The sequence below is a fragment of the Oenanthe melanoleuca genome, chromosome 12 (assembly GCF_029582105.1).
Source record: "Oenanthe melanoleuca isolate GR-GAL-2019-014 chromosome 12, OMel1.0, whole genome shotgun sequence".
Taxonomy (NCBI): Eukaryota; Metazoa; Chordata; class Aves; order Passeriformes; family Muscicapidae; genus Oenanthe; species Oenanthe melanoleuca.
The window spans coordinates 99,598-122,840 of NC_079346.1; the positions used below are offsets into that span (position 1 = coordinate 99,598).

The 23,243-nt window shown below is 44.8% G+C and overlaps 1 protein-coding gene across 6 annotated transcripts in view; it reads left to right on the forward strand.

Moving 5' to 3' along the window:
• The window catches only part of TMCC1 (transmembrane and coiled-coil domain family 1), a 58,779-nt gene that overhangs the window by 13,133 nt on the left and 22,403 nt on the right, over window positions 1-23,243 (forward strand). The window contains exon 1 of one of the 6 annotated variants that reach the window (XM_056501421.1): window positions 11,322-11,469. The exons of the other annotated variants lie outside the window; for them this stretch is intronic. Within the exon in view, the coding sequence (XP_056357396.1) occupies window positions 11,431-11,469 (39 nt within the window). The 5' untranslated portion in view covers window positions 11,322-11,430. Of the gene's footprint in view, window positions 1-11,321; window positions 11,470-23,243 lie in introns of those variants that run through there. 6 annotated transcript variants of the gene reach the window in all.

Sequence of the window (23,243 nt, forward strand, 5' to 3'; positions counted from 1 at the left end):
CATCTCCTTGTATGTTTTCTTAAGCCCTTTGAAATTTTGTTTTGAAAAGCAGGTTTCTTTCAGCAAATTCAAATGGTGCTGTGTTCAAAAGCTTCTTCAGTGGTGAAGCAAAGAGCTTAAAAGATGCAAGCATTAGTCATTTTCTCACATGGCAGGTGGCTGATTTTATATGTATTTGATCAGTGAAATGAGAGCTACTTTAGAAACACATTAGGTTGTTTGGATGGCACACCACAGTCAAACAAGGAGTGATGGGCCGAGCAGCAGCCAGAGTAGTCCTCCTTAGCAACTGTTAGCTAGTTCCTGCAACAAAACCTTCCATTTACCTAGACTGCTTTTGTAATTCCTCTCTCATTTTCTTGTGTATTTTATAAAAGCAAAGAATGCCAGTTTGAGGGGGTGGATGGTGCTGTTGGTCTTTTAGGCCTGTGAGAGGCTCCGGGAACATGGGCTGGTTTGCCTGGACGTGGTTTAGATCAGCCTGGCTGCTGTGCTGAAGAGGGATCACGTCTGTCTCCTTCAGTTTGTCCTGCCTGGGTGGGAAAAGCGTCCTCTGAAATGACTCCGTTCTGTGACTCGTTTTTGCAAAGTTGTGCACATCAGTTTATTGATGATATCAAGAAGCAGTGTTTGTCTTACCGTTTCTTCCCTTTCCCAGATCAATTTAGTTGACACATTCTTGGAGTTTGATGAGGTTTTTTGTTTGCTTTTGGAAAGACAAGCTTTCTGATTAGCTAGTTTTAGCTTGTTCAGGACACTGGTTCAGAGAGTCCCCTGAAAAACAGCCCTTAATAACAAAGAGATCTATGAAGACTGGGTATACTTTAACAAGTTGTTTCCTGTTGCAAGAAACATTGGAGGAGTCTACCTGGAACTGTAGTTGAAGCTTTTGCTTCTTGCTAGCTGTTACAACAACAGAGTAATAAAGTAGTTGTGAGAAGCATGCACTCTCCTGGGCTGATTAAGTTTGTGGCATAAGAGTTGGAAGAGTTATTCAGTAGTTTAGTGCCGCCTTCCAGAAATGGGGATCTCTATCCCCTCATGCCTCCAAGAGCCAGAAAGGTTAAGTCTTCTGCAGTATTGCTATGCAATCTGTGTAATGTTGGGAGCTGTAAAAACCACATGAGCTACCATGACTTAATTTGCACAGGAAACACAAAGTAAAAATTGGAAAATACAAATGTTGGGGTTTTTTCACAGAGAATGCCAGAATGTTGTCTGGTATTCCGTGAAAAGTGCCGTGTGTGTTTGCAATACTAACATGGAATCTTGCTGGTGTTTTAGTCTGAGACATCCCGTCTGGGCTGTGGCATGTGTGTACATACTAGGGTTGAAGTGTATTGATGCCACTCAAAGTTACAAATTAATGGGAGACAACTTGCAGGTTTAATGCAAATGATTCTACATTTTTAAGTAATATACAGCAGCTTTTACTGAATTTTCAGTATGGAGATGTAATACATTCGTAAATCAGTTCTGCATAAATTTTAAATCACTAATATAATTATTGCAGAGCTTCTTAGTTTGTGATTTGGTGAAATCAATAAAGCACAATGCAGTCATTTGGTAAATCACCCTTATAACAGATGTCAGTGTTGTTTTCATTGGAGGAGCCAGCTTAGCATTCAGGCTGCCACACTGCTGGAATTTATGACTATAAGTTATTAATGAGTTGTTAAGTTGCAAAAACTAACTCTCCATTCAACAGTTTTTATTAGAAAATTACTTACAACACACTTCAAATGAGAATCAGTAAAGAGACAGGAAAAATCTGAAATCATTAGAGCAAACTTGAAGTTTGATGTAAATTCAGACTTTAAATACTGTCTTTAAGTTATGAGGTGTCTGAAGTTGTTCCACACAGTCTTACTTTAGTTCTAAATTCTCCTATTTTATTTAACTTCTCTGAGGATAGATTACATAATGAAGCTTAAGAAATAGAGATCATTTGTTTGAAGTGTCTGGCAGATGACTCTCAGTTGTCAGGATTGAGAGTTCTCTGGACCCCTAGGTTCTACCAAGCTTGTGTGGATTGTCTGACTTTATTTTTTTTGTTGTTGTTTTGTACTCACTTTCTCCAGACTTTGCCTATTTGTTTCCTTCAGCTTTTTGTGGTGTTTTAAATAAATTTTTTACCTTTTCCTTTTAATAAAACCACACCAGTTTCACTTCCTTGGTTTTGGTGCTTGCTGCTGACAGTGAAGGTACATTGACTCACCTTCCCTCAGCAGGGAGTATTTTCATCGAAATTATTTAAGAATTTCATAAATCCATCTATAATTAGAAAAATGTCACTGAGTTACAGCATTGATCCATCTGTTGTGAACATATGGGCTATACAAGCTACAAGGAACAGAGAAACAATGCATGGAATGGAAAAGTTGTGACTTAATAATGACAAGAACTACATAACATAGGATTTGTATTCAAGCAATAGAACTCTGTTTTTTGATTCCTGCCTTCCATCATTGTTTGCTTTGCTGGTGCCTCCCCCAGCTGTGTCACAGCTTGTTCCTTTGGTGTTGGATGTGTGCCTGCAGCTCTGGGGCTCCTCTGCCCTGGCAGGTAACAGGTGCTGAGCTGCACAGGGCCTTGATGCCACCTGTATCACTGTACTGGCACTGCTTTTGTGGCAGAAACTCCTGCTATGCTTTCCTTTCTTTCTTTATTTTTCTCCCAGTATTCAGATTTATGACACTTAGGAAGAGTAATGAACATTTTGTTTGCTTCCCATGCTCTATACCTGCTCACTAGGATGTTGAAGTGGGAGGTGATGGTGCACACCCTTGTGTGCCGTGCAATCTTACTGCTTTGTTAGGTTTGACTGCTGAAGGTTTTGCTATGAGTAGATGTAGGAAGTCAGCAGACTTGGATTGCTGAGAAATTAGCCTTCAGTTATATTTTATCAGAGGCTTATTTTATCAGAGCAGTATTCTGTATGCTTTTGTGGGCTGCTGTGAAATTGTCAGTGCTGCTTACTGGAATGGCAGGAGCATTACTTGTTGCAGAACTGTTTTGTCAGGCATGGATGAGCAGGAGCCCACGTGCTTCAGTCTAGCTTACTATTGAAGCTTAAGACCTGTTAAACACATCCAGACTATTTCCATATCTTCCATATTTTGTGGAGTCAAGTCCTGAGCTTCATCCTGCAGCGAGCTGAACAGTGATTGGAGTTTATGCTTGACACTGCCTGCATGAGCTGTGTTGAGTTTGGCTAAAGCTTGTGATTTATTTGCTTGTTGGGTTGGTCCTGCTTGATCCTTTTATGTCTACTTTTTGACAGTAGATGCTGTGTCTGAGCAGTTTGGAAAAGGGAAAAATGTCTTATCAGCCTAACCATGTCCTCGAGGTAAATTGCAAAAGCGCAAAAGGAAATTTTGTAATTAAATTCCTTTGTATACTAAGAAACTCAGCACCACCCCCCACATCCCCCCCTCCATGGGGCAGTGGTGAAAGGGCAGGGCTCAGAGCAGGGGAGCTCTAGGGGCTGCTTCTCAGAGTCCCCTTCTGCCTGTGTCACATGCAGAATGCTGTGTGCAAGGAAAAGTTGCTGAACAGATGTGTTACTGATCTTCGTTTGTCTTGCCTCTATTCTGTCTTGGACTGTTTAAACTTCTGAAAGCTCCTACCCCATCACCATTTTTCACCCCTTTTTTTCCTGGTGTCTTTGTTCCAACTATATGAACCAGACTTAAGTCCTCTTCATGTACTGGGCACTGTTTTGTCATTTATGTTGCATTTTTAAAAATAGCTGTAGCCAGTGTGTGTCTTTCACTCCTGCTCCGGAGTTTCTGGCATGTCAGATGTCTTCTTAGGCCTCACTCTTCTTTTTTCAGGAGCTTCCTCTTTCCCCAGCCCGCTTATTTCACGTGGCAGGGTCAGTGTCCAGCTGTCTCCTGATTAGGTACACCTACACTTTCCTTTGCATGTCTGTAACCCCATTACACACACACAACCTCCCCCATTGAACACAGTGCCAGAAAGCTTAGGAGGGTGATCTCCTCAAAATGTTGTATTGTTAACTGAAGTGGGGGATTGGGCTGGTTAGATGTTGATTTTTTTTTTTTTTTTTTTTTTCCTGTGTCGGTTTGTTGTTTTTTTTTTGCCATGTTTTATGTGTGGATACTGCAAAGTTTTGGAGACCGGAATCTTTATTTCTTGTCTGTTCTGCAAAGCCCCTGGGCCAAGGCTGGACCCTGTGTGCTGGGCCAGGCTGGAGTGTTGCTGCATTGGCACTGGGGCTTGCAGAGGCAGTAGAGCTGCCTGCTCAGGCTGTTCAGAGCATTTAGAGGCTCTCTTAGCATACAACAGAAGCATAATACAGTCTCTGCTTTAAGCACAGGTTTCTGTGAAGAGCAGGATTAAGCCTGCACCTATCAAGGGTTTAGCAATACTCCTGTGTGATACTCCTGTTCAGGTGAAGGTGGAAAATTCTGGTGCTCTTGTAATTTTGCTTGTAAATAGGTTGACATTGTGTTAACTTATGTTTGTATGGTTCTGCAGAATAATGAGTTTTGGATGAGTCTGGTTCTTTGGTGCTGAGGTCCTTCACTCTCAGAATGAGAATGAGGGATATTGAGTACTTAGTTACATACGGGAGAAAAAATTCATAATAATCCTCTGCACACAAAATGTTTTTAGTTCACAATATTGTTCTCTGTTTTCTGAATTTGTTGTTGAAATAGAAGGGCAAAATGTTATCCCAAAACAACAGATCAAATTTTTCTGAATACCTAATTTACATATATTTGCATGTTGTTAGGCTTTGTATAGAAGCTGAGAAATGAGATTGTGATAGCATTGAAAGTATAATAATTAAAACCTTTCTGAGATACTTCACTTGGGCTTTTATTTCAAGTAGTGTAAATATTTTTGCACTAGAGGCAACCCATTGAGCTGAGAAAGTCAGGATTGTGGTTGTTTGAAAATGATTGAGCCTGCACGGATCTCATTTGGGTCTCACATACTTACAGAGTTTTTTGTTGGATAATTAAGTATGTGTCAAGACCAGAACAATATTGATGCTTGAGAGATATGAAATTGCTGGTAGTTTGATGAGCAGTTGTGTCCGCATGCACTTTTATTCATGCCTGTGACCCACATGCAGGACCTGGCACCTGGCCTTGTGGCACCTCATTCATTGGGATTTTTACCTTGAGGTCCCTGTGTGGTTTGCTGTCACCTGGGCATGACAGCAGTGTTGGCGATGGAGCATGGCTGTAGTGAGGTCAGATTATTCAGTCTGGGTTCTGGACAGGGAATTGGTTTGGAATGTTTGGTAGAAGCCTTTGGCTGACACCTTCTGGCATCACTGAGAAGACAGACCAACTTGGATTAATTTAGTATGAAGTCCTTTGGTGGATTTGCAGTTTTTTTGCCTCTGTAGGCCCAGAGAGTTTCAGGTTGCCATTTGCTTGTCTTAGGACTACAGGAATAATGAGAGAAAGGATTTATTGCCCTACTGGTGGGGTTCTCATAGAGCAGCTTTTGAAGGTTCCATTCACCTCAGTCCTGCTGTATCCTGACAGAACTTCACATGTCCTCATCCACTTTTTGCTAAATCTTCTGTCCTAAACACTCTGCAATGCATCTGGGACAAGCACCTGTGAAAAGGCAAAAAACAAAGTTTTTTATAACATTAAAACCATGTGTAAAGTCTACTGTGGCTATGAACAGTGTGTCCTGGATCTCTAAAATATGACCTCGGCTTTAACCCATTTCCCCAGCAATCCTAGCACTATACTCCAGTGTTGGCTCTCCTGTTCAGCTTACATTGGTGGTGAGCATTTGGTAATTTTTTTGGTAACTGATTGAAGTAAAACATTTTGTATTTTTGGCTGTAAGGGACTGGAAATGCTAAAAATGATTTTGCTTTCAGCATCTGCAGCTGAATCATGTTCAACCAGTACCAACTTGCACAGTTCCTGTGAAGGGAGAACTTGTACTTGTTTGGGCAGGTGAAGAAGGCACTGGCCTAATAGCCAGGTGTGCAAGAACCTCGATGGACAGTGCACAAAAAGCGTTTCAGGGCAGTAGGACTTTCTCTCTTTCTTAGAAGTGGTGCTATACACCCCTGGAGCTGTGGATCTGGGCTCCCAGCATGTGGGGATGGGGTTGTGTCCCTGTGGCCTGGGCAGCTCTGGCTCCCATGTGCCTGTGCTCTCTGAGGAGAGCCAAGAATTTAATTTGAATATAACTGAAATCTGAAGGATCTCATCATTATCAGTCCAGATGTAATTTTTTACAGAAGGAAAAATATTATTGATGTTAAAATGTTATACACACACTTCTTATTTTATAATCCCTTCCGTCAGTTTACGCTCATGCTTCCAGTCTTCCTCAGGTCCTACAGTTGTTCTGGGCAGGGTGGAGGTGTTATCACCTGAAGTTATCAACAACGGGAGTCCTTCACTGGGAGGTTACTTGGTTGCTCAATTTTAAGGCTGTAACCTTCTGAAGGCAGTGCTGTTGAAACTCAGTGCTACACCTTCTGCTGGCCTGGTTTAGCTATGATCCAGCAAGCTCTGGAGATGGGTGTGTGCTGCAGCAGGTAGCAGGGCCACTGCAGATGTGTCACTGATGTTTTTGGCTTGTCCTCATCTTGCACAGTAGAATACCATCTGAGATCATCACCAAATCTCTCTTAGGACTGGGGTCAATTTCAATAAAATTTTGATTTTGAGCCATTGGGACCAGAGCTGAACCATCTTTGTCCTCATTTTCTTTAAATGCAGAGATGTCACCGAAGTTAAAGATACTGCTTTGTTTGCCTGTTATTCACTGTACCACTCTATGTGCTAATATCAAATTCCATGGCAACTCAAAAACATTTTAAGTAATTTCTAATTGTAGATTTGACTGATATATGTTATTTGTCATCTTTTTTGTAAAGTTGTCATGAGTGCTTTCTGAAACAGTTATATAGAATTTCTAAGTGTAATTTAGTTGGAAATTAATATTAAAATAGTAAAACCTGGGCTTTTGCTTTGCAGTAGCCCACACAGAAAGTGGGTGGCAGAGAGGAGAGACATTGAGTGGTACCATGACACTCTGCCAGGGTGCTGGGATCAGGCAGGGCTGTGGCACTGCTGGGTGTGTTTATCTGCCTTGTGCAGTTTGCAGATGGAAGTCCTGAATAAAAGAACTAATCTAATCTCCCAGCTCCGAATGATGTGCCAGAAGGGAGGATATTTTACTGGGGCATGTTCAAATATTTTATAACTATGAGAATGCTGTGACTTTTCTGATGAGAGGTGGAAATCTGCTGTACTGGAACAGCAAACTGGCGCTGGCCAGGAACAGAAATATGGTCTCTGAAAAAAACTGAAATAATTTTTACTCTGAGCAGTGCTTTCCATGTTCCACTTTCTGCCAGCACTGAATGTGGGCAGGACAGGTGAGTCTTACCCAAAGTAAGACTGCCTAAACTAAAGCAGACGTGGAGGGCTAGGTTAGCAGTGTGGGGAACTCCAAGAGGCGAAGCTGTGTAGTCGTACTGCAGCTAAGGTGCTGCAGTAGGGGACATAGGCTTCTCTTTCCCTCTCAACCAACTTCATTTGTGAACTTGATGAGAACTTCCTTAGGAGGACATGGCATCTTTTAAGTATGTGAGTTTCTGATGATCCTTAAATGTGAAGGGCTTTGATATACCCCAAACCTGTACGAGTTCATGGTCAGCTTAGATGAGGCTTGGAAGTAACCTGGTCAAGTGGAAGGTGTCCATGCCCACAGCAGCAGGGTGGAATGAGATGGTGTGTGAAATGTCCCCCAGTCAGTGACAGGAACGGGTGCCGCTGCGCTCTGCTGTGGCCGGGTGCCGCTGCGCTCTGCTGTGGCCGGGTGCCGCTGCGCTCTGCTGTGGCCGGGTGCCGCTGCGCTCTGCTGTGGCCGGGTGCCGCTGCGCTCTGCCCCTGCCCTCGGCTCCCGGGCGCTCGGGCCGCAGAGCCGCGCTCTGCCCCGCAGGGGGCGCCTGGGGTGCACCGTGGGAACGGCGGAGTTTGATAACGGGGTGGGTTTGATAACGGGGGGAGGGAACTCAAAGAGACTCCAGTGCTGTGTCCTGCAGCAGCCCATACCCTGCTGTGTGCAGAGACCTGGGGCTCACTGTAATGCATCCAAAGCACTGAGGCATCAGTGTTTTATTTTGAAATATATATAAAATAAGCTGAAAGCGTTGATCCTGAGAAAGTGTAGGTTTCAAGACATGAAATTTTAATCTTCCAAGCCTTCTGCAGTAAAAAAAAGTCACTCCTTTTGGTTATTTCAAGAGATCCCTCTGTAAGAGGTTATCAGGCAGATGTGTTCTGTTCATTTACGTGTGTCAAGCATTGATGTAACATTCATGCATACACATTTCTTCTAGCTTTATATGGTGCTAAAATATATTTTTTCCAAAACTTTGTATTTGATATACAAGTAAAAAGCTGTAGATCTCCATGAGAGGGATATTAAAACAAATAATTCTACTGAGCATTTTTATAAGGAAAACTAGTTATAAGATATGTTGTAGCAAACATTAATTCTATTTGTGTTTTATGTTCTTATAAAGGGATATCAGGCAGAGGCACTAGTTCATTATGTCAAATTCATTTTACATTTGAAAATAAAATAAGGTGCCTTTTATTGAAATCTTGATTTTCTCCATCATATTCCTGAATAAAAACAGAAGAATTCACCAATTAAGCTATTACATGGGAATGAATTGCTGTAGGGTGGTAATATTAGGGGAAAAAAAGTAACAGTAGCCCAGGACTGGGGGACTAAGGCAAAGAGCAGAAGCCATTAATTAACTGTGAAGATCATAAGCATCAGTTTGGAAATGCAGAATGTGAGGCCTTGGCTCCAGAGACAAAGGAGAGTGTTGCTATCATCAATTTTGCTAATCTGGCAGTCCCATCTCAGTGTGATGTGGATTATATCCCAGCCAAGCTGGCTCCATTCCTTATCTATATCTCTCTGACCCAGACTGGGCCACAGGAGCCTAGTGGGAAGGGAGAGCGGAGTGTGTGAGAGGGAATGAGGCACTCTGTGTGCCAGGTGCAGGGCAGCGAGGTACCAGGCAGTCCTCAGGACTCAACACGCAGGGGAGGGGCTGATTACCCAGAGCCATTGGTATCTGCTGTCAGGCAGCACGGCCGCAGGGAGCTTGGGCTGCAGCAGATAAAGTGACAGGGCCAATGGCGGTTGTGGCTGCCCAGGCTCCAGCACTTCCCTCCAGTGCTGTGCTGGACTCCCATGCTGCACCACTGACTGACTGCGTGTGTGCTCGCTGTCTCACACTCCTGTGCAGTCTCACACACTCGCGCTCCCATTCTCATCTCACACACACTTGCCCTGCTGGTCTCTGCAGCGGTAGGCACGTGAGCTTTCCTGGTACACAGGCTGTTACAGGTGGTAGTAAGGATTTTCTGCAGCAGGAATTGAACAGTGTGCATGAGGCTTCTGAATATAGCCCAACTGCAGAACAAGAAGTACTGACCCAGTTCAGGGAGGAGGAGGAGGATGCAGCTGCTAGATGCAGAATCCCCTGAGCATCTGGTGTCTCCTCTGCCAGTACAGGGAGGTGTTTCTAGTATCCCTGTCCCTTTAGTTTTCTGTGCTGTCAGCTCTCTGTGGTCATCACAAAACTGAGCCTGGTAACTGGGTAATGTACTTTCTATATATTTCAAAAAAATGAGTGCATTTTGAAAAGCAGTCCAAGTTCTGGCAAGGAATACTTCCCCTGTACAGAACATGTCTGCATTCAATACTGAGTTACCCCTGACTGGGCAGACTGCTACTGAATCCTGCTCTCATTTCACAGCTGGGATTTTGGTGCTGAAAAATGCATCTATTGATGTTACTTTTGGATGACAATTATAAAATAAACACTTCTGCTTAATCTTCTTGTAACTTTCCCTTCAAGATCTATTTAAAGAACCACACTGACTCTTCTCATAACCTGCCATGGCCCAACTGCAAATCTTTCTTCTGTCTCTACTGTCCAGATCACCTGATGACTTTAAAAATAGGCTAGAGACATTTTCTTTAACAGGTCTAATATTCTGGCCTAAGGTACCTTCCTTTATCTACAAGAGTATGCAATCATGCATGGCAGTGAACTGTACTTACCTAGTACCTGCTATTGGAAGGCATTTTGTGTGGAGTCAATGCTGAGTCCCAACAGCCAGGTGCACACCATAAACACACCATGCTGTCTGGGGCCCCAGCTTTGTCACAGCTGGAGCATGCAATGGGGTCCCTTTTAGCCACTGTGCTAGTACTTGCTACCCAGTGAACCTAAGGCCTGGGCAGCCCTGGATAATCCACACTGATACTGAGTCAAGACTCATCAGGGACAGGCTCTGGCATAGGAGCTGTTCCTTATCCAGTAGTTTTGCTGGTAGTTATTGAGAAACTATTTTCCTGTGTGGATAAGGCCATGCACTGGAGTGATCAGTGCCATGGCCATTTCAGTGTAGTGCAAAAAGGAAGCCCTTCATATTGCATTCAGGAGGCAATTACAAAATGAGTTGGAAATAAAATCCTCAGAAGTCCAAAACTAAAATGCTGAGACAGGGTACCTCTTCCGTGCATGAGCATGCTGGCAGCGGCCCGAGCCCCCGTGCTGAGAGCCGGCCCTGCCCAGCGAGGCTGGCGCTGTGTGTGTGCTGGGCTCCTGCAGCCGGGCACGGCAAAGGGAGCTCGGAGCCCTGCAGTCCCCAGTGCTGTGAGCGCAGGAAGAACGCTCTCAGGAGCCCAAAGCCACTCTTGTCGCGGCATTTGAAGAACTGCAGCTGTACCTGTTTTACCATACATCTTTATTGCTTATTTATGGCGGGGAGAGAGAAATACTTACTTTGAATTATTTTCTAGTGATTGAACCGGGGTCTTCTGTGCTGATTCCGGGGGTAGAGTTGACACTCCCGTGCCACAGTGTGCGAAGGCAGCGGGAACTGCGCGGGAGCGCCGGGCCGGGGGCGCCCTTCAGGGGGGCGCCGGGGTGGGCGCAGCGCTCGCCAGAGTCCGGCAGGGCCGGGGCGGTGCCTGTGCCGGGCGGTGCCTGTGCTGGTGCCGGGGCGGGGCAGTGTCTGCCGGGGCGGTGCCGGTGCCGGGCGGTGCTTGTGCCGGTGCTGGGCCAGGGCGGTGCCAGTGCCTGCCGGGGCGGCTCGCGGCGGTGCCAGTGCCGGGCGGTGCCGGTGCAGGAGCGGGGCAGTGCCGGGGCGGTGCCGGGTGTGCCTGTTCCCACCCCCGCAGCGGCGGGCGGGAGCGCCGCGCCCTCCTTTGCCCGGCCCTGCCCAGTCCTGTACGGCCCGGCCCGGCCCGGCGTCGGGCTCCTCGGGGCAGCGCTGGGCCAGGACGCGGTGCCGGCGCCCGAGGATGCGCGGCCCCTGCTGAGAGCCGCCGGCCGCCGCCCCGGCCCCGCGCTGCCCGGCCCGGCCCGGCCCGGACATGGTGCAGCGCTTCAGCCTGCGCAGGCAGCTCTCCAAGGTGGGTGCGAGCCCCTCCGCCTTTGTTGGCCGGCGCGGACACAAAGGCTCGGCCGAGGGGCGGGCGGGTCCGCCCCGGGCCGGCGGTGCCGCGCGGTGCCGGCTGCGGGATCAGCGCAGCCCGGGGCCGGGCCGGCTGCGCTGGAGGGGCGGCGGCACTAGCGGGGGTGTCCGAGGGGCGCTGTGGGAGCGCTCGCACGGCTGCTTTGTCCTAGGCAGAAGGTCCTTGGCGCTGTGAGCCGTCCCCGCCACGCACCTGCAGCGCTGCCCTGCCCTGTGCAGGCTCATAGCCCTCGCTGACGGCACGGGGCTTCAGAACAAAGGAGTTGCCGTGTACGTGTTTTGCTGTTTAATAACTGAAAGTGTTCAAATTCGTTTCAGGAAGCTGCCTTAAGAGAGAGAATAGCTAATTCATGTACTCTTGCAGATTGTCACTGAATCAATCCAATGCGTGTAGTTAGAAAAACATTTGGAAAAATCCATCCATGAAGAAAAGTGTAAGACACTGCAGGGATAAGCAGTTCTAGAGCTGCCAGCACAGCCCTGTTTGTACATTGTTTGTACATTCCCAGTGAGCAGACTTGACTCTAGATGTAGGAGTTACAGTATTGGACTCTTAAAAGGCAGGCTGAATTTTCACTTTACATTTAAGTTCTTCTCCTCTGTCCTTCCCACCCCCATGTCTATATTTCTAAAGGTTTTAAAATGCAGTCATCAGAATTCTAAAATGCTGTCATCAGCATTTAAAATAGGTCAGAATTCACATCCTGCAAACTGTCTTGGGAAAAGCTACAGCTTTATAATAATGTGCTATCTCTCTAATTATTTTGTAATTTTTTTTAAATTTTTTAAATTTTTTTTTTTTTAGTTTCTTCATCTTAAAGAAACTGATGTGGCCATTTCAGGGAAAAGTGAAACCTGCATCTTTTAAGGGCTTGCTTTGTTACATGGCAAGCTGTGTCTGCAAGTAGTAGAAGTCTCCGCAGACACTCTGGAGTTTAATCTTCCCCTCAAAAGAGACTTGATCTAGTTAGTAGTGAACTTTGTATCAAAGCTTTATTTATGTAGGGCAGCCAGAATAGTTTAAAATGAACTCATTTGGATAACTCCATTTTAATCCTTGTATATCTAGCTGGGCTGGGTGATTTGGAAAAACGTTTGCACTGATTTTTTACTATAGGAGAACTGTTTTCAATTTGTTTTTCTGGCTCTCTACATTTCTCTGTTGTCTGACACAATTGTGTCTTCCACTGCATTAGCTCTGATTTTGTCAAACCTACTTTAAACAGTTGTCTGGCCCTGACATATTCTTAACTTCTGTGTTTTAACTGTAAAAGTTGCACAACTCTTATAGTATGGTGAACTGAAGGAGAAAATGAGAGCTTGGTCTGTGTTTACCAAAATAAAAAGCGTAATTGTGTGAACAATTGGAAGGGATTATGTTTATCTCAGTTTGGATGTAGGGTGAGAATGCACCTCCCTGTCTCCTCAGCGCGCTTTAGATGGGACTGGGAAGTCCCTGTGTGTTGGGAGTCCTTGGTAGAAGGGAGGCAAATGGTGCTACAAAACACCTTTCATCTGCTGGAAGGAAAGCATAGAAAATATGTATAATTTTGCTGATACCTTTATCAGCTGAAATGCAATGACTGCCAGATTGTATAAAAACAAAACAGAACTTTATTAGTATTTCTTGTGTGAAAGCCTTGGTTCTTTTGTGGACACTGACTTAGACTTCAGAGTTGGCATATCCTTTTTTAGGACCTGGAGCACCTGCTCCCAGGGTGTGTCCACTTGTGTGAAATTGGACATTATTATGTGATGTGCCTGTGTTATGCAGCTGCAAAGTCAAAGTTGAAGTTTCTAACCACATTTAATTGTATAGGCTTCAAATAGAATGGGACTGTGCAGATTTGAGAGCTACAAACTGAAAAATGCTGCCACCAGTGCTTATAAAACTTGAGTGAAGAAAAAGTAGGACTTCATGCAGGAAGGAGAATTATGGCCTCATGATCCAGGCTTTAATCTCCAAGAGCTGGTTTTCCATTGGGCTATTTGCACTGCATGGCTTCCATGAAATCATTTCAGCTTTCCCAGCTGCCATCTTCCTTCTATGAATGAGGTTAATGCCTTTCTCTTATTTACATAATGGCTATCCAGTTTTAAAATACTGTTCTGGAGAGGGCTGTGTAAGCACTTAACTGTATCTTAATTCATTAATTCACCAGAATGCAATCTGAAGTTTTGCTACAAGAGGGTTTTTGTTGAGTGTTTTTCCTGGAGTGCCCTTGGTAAATATGCAACTGCAGAAAAATATTTTCTCTGCGTTATCTACTATTTGTGGTCTTATTTAACTCTTGGAAGTCTGCAAACACTGAAGTCGTGTTCAGAAAGTCTGCAGCTTGTAAGAGTCTCCATTCTAGAATCACTAACTTCTCCCACAGAAAAGGAAATTTGAAGGAGTGCTTTAGTTAGCACAGAATAGCCTTTGTGCAGGCACAGTTTGTGCTTGTTGAGGCATGTCTGCCTCGGAAGTGCACTGAGACCCTCTGCCTGCACTGGTGTGAGAGGTCCCAGGGTCCTGTCGATAGTGAACAAAAACTTACAGGGGAAAGAAATATTTCTATCATCAGAAATAAATTATTTCAGCCTGCTGACACTGGCAACAGGAGCAGAGGAAATGAAGAGTTTCAGGTTGATAGGGAGGCTGATAGGGTGTTTCACTGGAGCCTGAACTGCAAAGCATGTGCAATATTGATGCAGAGCTGGTGCCCAAAGATCATCGGTGTGTGGAACTGCTGTACTGGAGTGGGACTAAAGTTTCTTTTCTGCCCACCAAAAAGAATATAGGATTTTACTACTTTGTGTGAAATGTAAATAGGAAGAAGAAAATTCTGCTTTTCATGCCAACAAAGAGTAAAAAAGCTAAAGACTGTGCAAAGAAGTCATTGTGCTGCTGTAGTTTTAAATAATTTGGTTGCAAACTGCCTGGCAGGGAGTTTTCCATAGGCACTGCAGTTCAGTCACAGTGCACATAGTGTGGCTGAATCTCCTGTATTTCCAGACCTGGATGAGGAGTCCCTGGATAGGTGTTCCCTTACAGTGCTGCATGGAATACTGGCAGGATGTGGGCACCACAGAGCTCTGTGGCCTCAGTGGTACAGGTTTCTCCACGCAAATGCCTGTGATGCGGCTGGCTCGCAAAACCAGAAAGCTGGTTGCTGCAGGTTTTTGGTTTCAGAACACATCAGCTGTCGTTCAGCTGTTTTTCACACTGAACAAATTATAAACATCTGCTCTAAAGGAAAATCCCATGTAGAGAGTGTGGTTGTCGGTGGCATCTAGTTTGGAGGGGCACTTGTTTTTCTGCTACAAAACCATTTTCTGTTCTCAAAACCATTGAGATACGTTGATCTTTTTTAGTTCTTCACTAACTACTTAATTTATACGTAGTCTTCAAGAGTTTCCTTACATAAAATATCATGAGAATGCCTTCATTCATTGTGTGTGAAATACTGTGGATAACTGTGAGGACCGTAGGTCAGTGGGCTTAACATCCCTCTGTTGATGGAGGCAGGAGAACCATGAAGATTCAAAGAGAATCCTTTTACACGAAACTGGACTTAATTATTTTGTTAGATATTTGATAGGACTGTGCTAGGTTTCATATTATCCTAATACTGATAAAATTCAGGAAATACGGAACTTGCTACTGCTGCTCAGAAATGCAGAGAGTGGACCTTGCTGCAGGTGTCACTGAAGAGCTGCTGAAATTTAGTCAGCCAAATGTTTGTTGTTTAACCGTTCATAAATACAGAAATTGTATCTTTTCAGAGTCCAGGTTATATGTATATATTGGTGGAAACATGGAAACAGTAATGGAAGGGATAAACTTTTATGCTGTTCTGCTTTTAACTAAGAAAGTGCCTGCGCTAGGTCCTGTGCAGTCTGTGTGTGCTGCTTTGCTGCTGTTGCCCTATGTCTGTGAGGGTTTCTGGGGTGCACCCTGCCTGTCTGTGCTGCAGAAATGCTCCTGGGGCCATGGCCAGGTAGGTGCTGATAGCTGGATGGGGCTGGGTTACCAGGGACTGCGTAAGGAGATTGGCTTCCCCTCCGCTCCCAGGCTTGTTCCCGTGGGCCCTGGGCCAGGGTTTGGGAGGATGGTGCCTCTCCTGCTGCTGGAGCTGCTTAGTGATACAGGGGGAAGCTGGGGAGAAGGGAGACCCGAGTGCCAGCTCAGCTGCTTGTCTGCTGCTCTATGCAGAACCTGAGAAGCCCTGACTGATGTGGCATGGAATGAGCTCTTGGTGGAGTTTGTGCAGCTCTGCAGTGCCAGGGCAAACACACGTGCTGCAGTGCTCTCAGCCTGACTGCTCAGGCTGCTCTGAGCTTTCTAGATGTTGTGCCTGAATTCTTGTCACACTTAATCTCATGGAAAAATTTTAATACACTTGGACATGGCTCAGTGATCATCCTTCTTTTACCTGCTCGTGTTCTGGCCCAGCATGGCCATTTACAGTGTTTGTTACAAAATGATTTTGTTAATTCATCCTTCTGGAATATGACCTTGTATTTTTTTAAACTTAAAGAATTAATAGTTTTAGCGAGGTAAAGGAAAATTTGGCAATATTTAACTCTCAAGTTTAGAGAAAAAAGTGTTTAAGGTTATTAAGATTTGTTGAAGGGCAGCCTTCCAGTGCCTGAAGGGGCTCCAAGAGAGCTGGAGAGGGCCTTTGGACAAGGAAATGAAGTGACAGGACAAGGGAGAATGACTACACACTGACAGAAGACAGAGTTAGGTGGGAGATGGGGAGGAAATTCTTGATTGTGAGCGTCATGGGGACCTGGCACGTGTTGCCCAGAGAAGCTGCCCCTGGCAGGGGGTTGGGACTAGATGATCTTTAAGATCCAGTTCAACCCAAACCATTCTGTGATTCTATTAAATGCTAAGAAGGGTTGAAAAGAAAAACTTGGCTCTGTGAAATACAAGCAGTTTGGACAATAATAGAATGTTTCTATTATCATGAAGACTGCATTTTACATGTAGCTCTTCAAAAGCCCTACCAATACTTTTTAAAAACCTCACTGTCCATCAGCTGCCCTCTGTCTAACTCTGTCTGTCTGGTTGCTGAGGATCCCCAGTCCAGAGTTCTTTCTGCTTTCTCAAGTAAACCTGATTTCTAGATTAAATGACTTTTCTGTTCCAGGAGGTAATTATCTTAGAGATTAAATTCTCTTTATGTAGAGAATGGTGTTGATGACTTGGCAGCCTTTCAGCTAGAGGTTTGCTGCTCAGTGCTGTAAACCTTATTGTTGTTCATTTCTTTGCTGAAAAATTATCAAACAGTATTTCTATCGCTTTCTTTAGAAAGGGTAGTAAATTGCTTTAGCTACTTTGTTATGCCATGGAGAAGGAACACTTAATTATTCAAGTGGCTCAGTGGATATTTTGACTGAAACTCCATCTGCCAGTGCAGAAGTTGGTTCTATTTTTAACAACTTGAGACACTTTTCAGTAGTTATTTGGCTGAGTTGCTTATAAGGGAGTATTTTCATGCTCTGCTCTGGACTGTCTTCTGGTCGAGGTTTGTGTTGTCCTCTGTGGCTACTCTTTGGTGTCCTACAACAGCTGTTTTCAGCTAACCAATGACAGTTGTCCAGGAAGCAGAAAACAGCTAGGTACTTTTGGAAAAGCTTTATTACCTACTTTGAGGCCAGGTTTCAGGATGGGGAGAGTTGTAGGGCAGTCAGGACAGCGAGTGCTGCCCGTTCATCCCTGCTGTGTTTGTGTGTGATTCCCTCTGTGGGAGCAATGACAAGGATTGCACAGCTGGAAAAGAGACATGGTGCTTTTGGTGGGATTTGCTGTGTAGCTCCAACTGTACTCTTTAGCTGCCAAATGCTACTTCCCGTGAGCTGGGTTAGTGAAACATGCTCTACTGGAGCTATTCACTTCTCTTGGGTGATGTTACTGAGAGGTCAGGGCATGGCTCTGTGAGCTGTGAGCAGGACGAGATACAGGGCTGGGATGGACAGGTGCAGCCTGGGGGGAAGGAACAGCCATGGGCCAAGGAAGACTGCCTTTGCCTTTTGTTTCTAAGATATTGATTAGAAGGAATGGAATCTAATTGCCATAACAACAAATTTCACTCTTGCACCAGTCTTGTATGTTTGTTAGTTTGGGTTATGTCCATGGCACTGCCAGGCAGCCACAAAGCGATGCAGAGAGCTGTGGTTGGTGCAGGTGGGGCTCTGGCATTGTGCTGTCCTGTGGGCAGTTATTGACTGGTGTCCCAGCCAGGCTGCTGGTGCTCAGGTAGGACTCTGCTGTGAATGCTGTTTAATGGTGATTTGGAGAGCTGATCCAATCTGTGTGGCCTCGTTGTGACCCAGGTGTGGGACCTTACTGTCCATCTGAGTGGTCATCGAGTCCAAATACGAGGCAAATGCTAGGTGAGTTGACACTAAAGAATGAATCAATATGTCTTGAGATCAATGCCTTATTACAGTAAAGCCTAGAAATGTACCAACCTAAGTTAGAACAGAGCCTCCTCAAATAGTTTTTACTAATTTTTTTAGAACATGCTTTGAGGACATTCTCTCACCTCTTCTTCCCCAGAAGAATACATTGTCTAGACCACCACCAAGTGGTTTTCAAAAAATATGGGGTCTATTTGCTGTGCTTACTCTAGGCATAAAGTATAAACCTCATCTTAAAAGTGTTTTCTCTGGATCTTGCTTGGGCTCAGTTCAGCCCTTGTGCTTTGTGGTTCTGCAAGTGGTTTCCTCCTGCTCCCCAGGAGAGCCTGGTGTCCGTCCTGCTGGAGGGATGGAGCAGGTGCACTGTGGTTTTTAGCAGTTTCCAGTCTGACAGCTCCTTCTGTTTTTCTCTGGTACCTGACTGGTACAGGGCACACACTGCAGGATACTAGCCAGGTGACAGGTGTTCATCTATCTCACATGGTACTGCACAGTGCACAAGATGTCTGTGCCCTCTTCAGCAGGGCACAGGTTGGATTTGTCTGCAGTTTGCTCCTTAGCCTGTAACAGGAGCCTCAACAATCTCCTCTGACAGGTTGCAGAGGAAGAAATCTTGAATTTGCACCTTGGCCAAGAGCTCTAGAAGAGGTGTAAAGTATGTCCTTCAACTCAGGAATATTCCCTTGAAATAAAACGTGAAGTGCTTTCCTGTTCAAGAGTATGTTGGAGTTTTACTTGGTTTTTAAAATAAACTTTCAAGACAGCTGCCAACAGATCTATTTTGCTTTTAGGTTTTATTATTCTTCAGAAAACTAGACTCTCACTTGAGATGTGTTCCTGACAGGGTCAGAGATGGAGTATTTTTAGCAGCCTCGGTGGCTCTGCTTGCAGCACATTCATGCCTCGCTTGTTCAGGGTTGCAGTTGCTTTTTCAAAGGCGCCTTTGGGGCTCCTGCCAAGACACCCAGGGCACTAGAGCGTCGTGTTACAAGGTCCTGCATTGTGCAGGCAGAGCTCAGCCGGCAGGCTGGGTATGGGCTCTGCCAGCACAGTGCTGTGCTACAGTGTGCTTGGCCAGGGGCGGGGTGCTGGGGTTCACACTGCACACTCAGCATGGAGAGCTCGCTGCCTGCCTCCGGAACCGTACGTCCTGGGCCTTTCTGCTTTCCTGGATCTCAGCTCTGCTGGGGCTGTGGATGTGGCTGCTTCGCTGGGCAGAGCCACAGAGTTCAGTCACCACTGAACACCCAGGCTCTGCCTGTCTGTTTGCTGTTGGTGATGCTGCCAGAGTTTGCTTTTAAAAAATCAGTCAGCAAGCTGCTGGGTGTTGTGACACCGAGGGAATGAAAGCAAGTATCTCCTGTCCATCCTGTCATCAGAGAAATTTAGGTTTCTTCTGCTGCTGTTGCTTCACAGCAAGCAATGTTTGTGGCCCAGCTTGTGCTCAACATTAAAATAAGGAAACCCACTTAATGCTGCTGAGATGCTGGTTTTGTTGTAAATGCTTGATCTCTTCTGGATGTGGCAGTAAAAACTGTGCATTGAGGCACTCCCCATGAATGCAAGGAACCTGTGGTTTTAATGGTTTAGTGATTAGAAAAGGTTTGTAATACCAGAAGTCTGTGACTTGCAAGAATATGGTCCAGTTGTGGTGATTTCTTCCAGGGAGCTTTGAGGTCTGGCTTCCTCATGGGGGTCCTCTGCAAAGTCTTCTGGAATTTGTCCCAAACAGAACAGAATGTGGAGAATTTGTCAAAAAATGCCCTGTATGGATTCAGTGAACAACAGGGAATATGAACAGCAGAAGAAACATGGCTGATATAAGTTTTAGCAGTGTTTAAAACCTCTTTAGCATTTATAGGCTGCTTTTTATCAGGACAGTAAGACAGTTCTAGGAAACTCCCTATTCTTCAGGAGAGAAATGTACTGGTCTTTGAAAGTCTATCTGCATATTTCAATGAAAGTATTTTGGTCAACTAAAATCGGGTGTTCCAGGAAGAAAACAGTGGTGAGCCCCCCAGGAGCTCCCTCCCTTGGTGCAGAGGAAATGCAGCCCCTGCTGGGGTTGCTGCTGTCATCAGCGCTCTTTGAGCTCCCTGTTTCCCCCTGCCGTGTGCCCGTGGCTCTGTTGGCTGCAGGTTCTGTGTCCTGGGGGGTCTGTGGGTGCTGGGATGGCCCCTCCCGGGTGTGGGCTTTGTGCTGCGGGCTGTGTGCTGCCGGTGTCCCTGCAGTGTCCCTCCTGCTCCCTGGGGATGGCCTGGGGAAAATGACACTCTGTGTTCGGCCTGAGCACGCTCCTTCCTAGAGGACAGAGCTGCATTGTTGGGACAAAGAAATGTGAAAATACTAAAAGCATTCAAACTATTTTCTTTTTATTTGGGAGCCTTTTGTGGAGCTCTGCAAAGCAGCCAGCCCAGTGTGTAGAGCCACTGGTAGAATCGGAAGGTGAGCTGGGAGTAGAAAAACCATAAGCTTTTGAGATTTTTTGCTGCTTACAAGGAAGTGTTCTTATATTTTTATAGGGGAAATTATCAGTGTCAGGCTAAGATGCTTGGATACGTGTTGACTGATTTTTTTAAAAGGAAAAAAAAACCATTTTCAGTCAATCTGGTTTCAGGTCATTCATGGTACTTTCTCTATTTCAAGGACTTTGGTGTTAAAAATTCACCTTTATTTTGTTGTCATCTCAGCTGCAAGTATCTGGGTCTTCAATACCTCTCCAACAAAGCCAGAAGGATCAGATTTTCTGCTCTTCATATTTTAGCAGTTTAAGGAAATATGGGTTAAAGGGAAAAGGCTTCACTTTTATGCTGAGAGGAGAGCTGTCAAATTCAATGATTCCAAACCACCTTAGTGAGCATAAGGCCTCAGGTATATTATTGAATTAACAAGCAAGCCTATGTGAGCTAAACTGCAGTAACCTATCATGTCCTATGCTTGCTGAACACTTTGGGCTCATTGCAAGGTAGAAACAAAACTTTAAATCTTAGATCCTGCCTCGCACATGCGCTGCCCAGGACGACTCACATTTGCAGGTACGGCGATTGTCACAGCAGTACCGTGTGTCTGTGTGGGTCTGTGCTGACACTTCAGTGAAGTTCAGTCACTGAATGGCAAAACTCAACCACCAAGACAGTTGCTGAAGAGTGAGAAGATGTTTTTTGTGATTTGAACTTCGGTTGGTTTTTTGTGATTTTTTTTTTCCTAGTATTTTAATAAGATGGAAATGTGAGAAGGTATAGTTTGGTAGCTCAAAGAGCTTTACCTGATAATCAGAAGTAATCAGTTTGATTTATAGATGTGCAGCAAAACTGAAAACTGGCAAGTTAAATTCTGTTTGAAGAAAATTAAAGCCATTTCAACCACAGCTATGAACCTTCCCAAGTTGTTATTGGAAAAAACAGAGCAGTAAGACTAAAAGAAATGTTTTTTTTTTGGGGAGTGTGTGTATTGTGTATCAGTTAGACTTAGATATCAAACACTGTGGTGGATGTTCATGCCAGCAGTATGGAGAAATGACAAACCAAGTTTTCTTGGAAATGTTCCATTTCATCGCTCTGCAGTTTTTAGGTTGCTTTATTGATAAATTTAATCCTTTATGCAGACTGGACGTTTTGCCCTGGTTGTGGTTTCTGCTGAGCCAGAGCCATGTTGGATAGTGTGCTAAACGTCTTTAATTTTATGTATCATGAAGGAGGAAGATTATGTTTTATATGCAGATTTCTAACAGATTAACCAATTCATTGCTTGTTTAAAAAAACAAGACTAAGACTGTTTAAAGCCCTTGCTGCTGGTCTCAGGTCTGCTGAAGTTTAACTTTGTTTTCCCCTTGCTTTCCCTTGTGGCTGGAAGAGGATCCCAGTGATCATAAAGCAGCAGCCATTGGTCAGCCCTTGTCTGCTGATGCTAGACTGAGGTGTAGGCAATTATCTTGGACCTGTCAGTTTTTCCTATACCTGGAGAAATGGAAAGGAAAGGTGACAGGAACAGAATTTAGTGCAGATTTCAATGTCCTTTGGATGTAATTCTTTAAAGTTCCATTCTGTGTTTGGAAGTGGAGCTTAATCAGTACTAACAGATTAAAGTGAGTCTTTGGATCATTACAGGAGTAGCTGGAATAGAGAGTTTAATCTCTCCTAGGGAGAGACCAAGTTAGAAATACTGGGAAATCCATTTCTAACTAGACATTATTTAACCATGTATGCAGATCTGGTCTAGTAGCAATCCGGCAGGCAGCAGCTGGGTTTCTTTCATTATTACTATGGGTGAGTTGACTTGATGCAGCAGTGATCACAAGAATGCTCCTTGGAAAATGTCCTTGGTGTTGATACCTCCTGGAGGGTGACCTGCCCATCCATACAACCATTCCCTCTCCAACATGGTCCCTGGGGGCATCTGCTGAGTAATAGCTGCTCTGCCTGTGGGCTGCCCTTTTTGGTGCCCCAGTCCTGAGCTGCATTGACTCAGCTTGCCGTGGTCTTGCCTTCAGACTCACAGTGGGGGCTTTGTGCTGAACTGATTATGAAAAGTCCCATCAGTATGGCCACACTTTACATCAGTGCTGTGGGATGCAGGATTTGTGAATTAACCCTTCTCATTCCCCACCCTCCCCACCCCATTAAGTGCTAATGGAAACATTCTGAGTACTTCTGGAAACAGGTGTGGAGAAAGGGAAGACTGTTTGTCTTCTGGTGATTAAAACTGGGGCAAGAATCCATGACTAGTAAAAAGAAAGCAAGTCCTGTGCAAAGCATCCTCTGAGGGAAATCTGCAAAAGAAAATATAGTCAAAACTGGCTTTATTCCAATGGGTGTATACAGAGGAGGGGAACTCCAGCTCTGTGCAGTGACTTTGAAGTCTAGGATCTTAAATTAGAAGATGAATGTTAAATAATGTATTAGCTTAAAGTGCTTCTGGCCCAAATGGTACCTCATACGATTAGGCTATTGCAGCTTTTATAATCACACACAGGTTCATCATTTGTATACGCCAGCAGAATGTTCAGGTGGCATCAGCCCTTGGCCTGGGCACTAAGTGTGGGAGCAGTCTGATGGGTTTCAGTTTGGGGATTAGTATGGATCAAGACCAGAGATCTGTGACTGGGGTCTTGCAACTGTGCAGGAACTTACTAATCACCACAGAATTAAGTAGGAAGCCTTGTGCAAGAGCCCTCATATCACTGAGGTTATTGATCCAGAAGTGCCATTGGGATATTAAGTCACAATGTTCTGGTCAATAAAGGAACTTGAATTTTCTGCTAGTTTCTCATTTCTCACTTAATGTTTTGCATTACTTAAT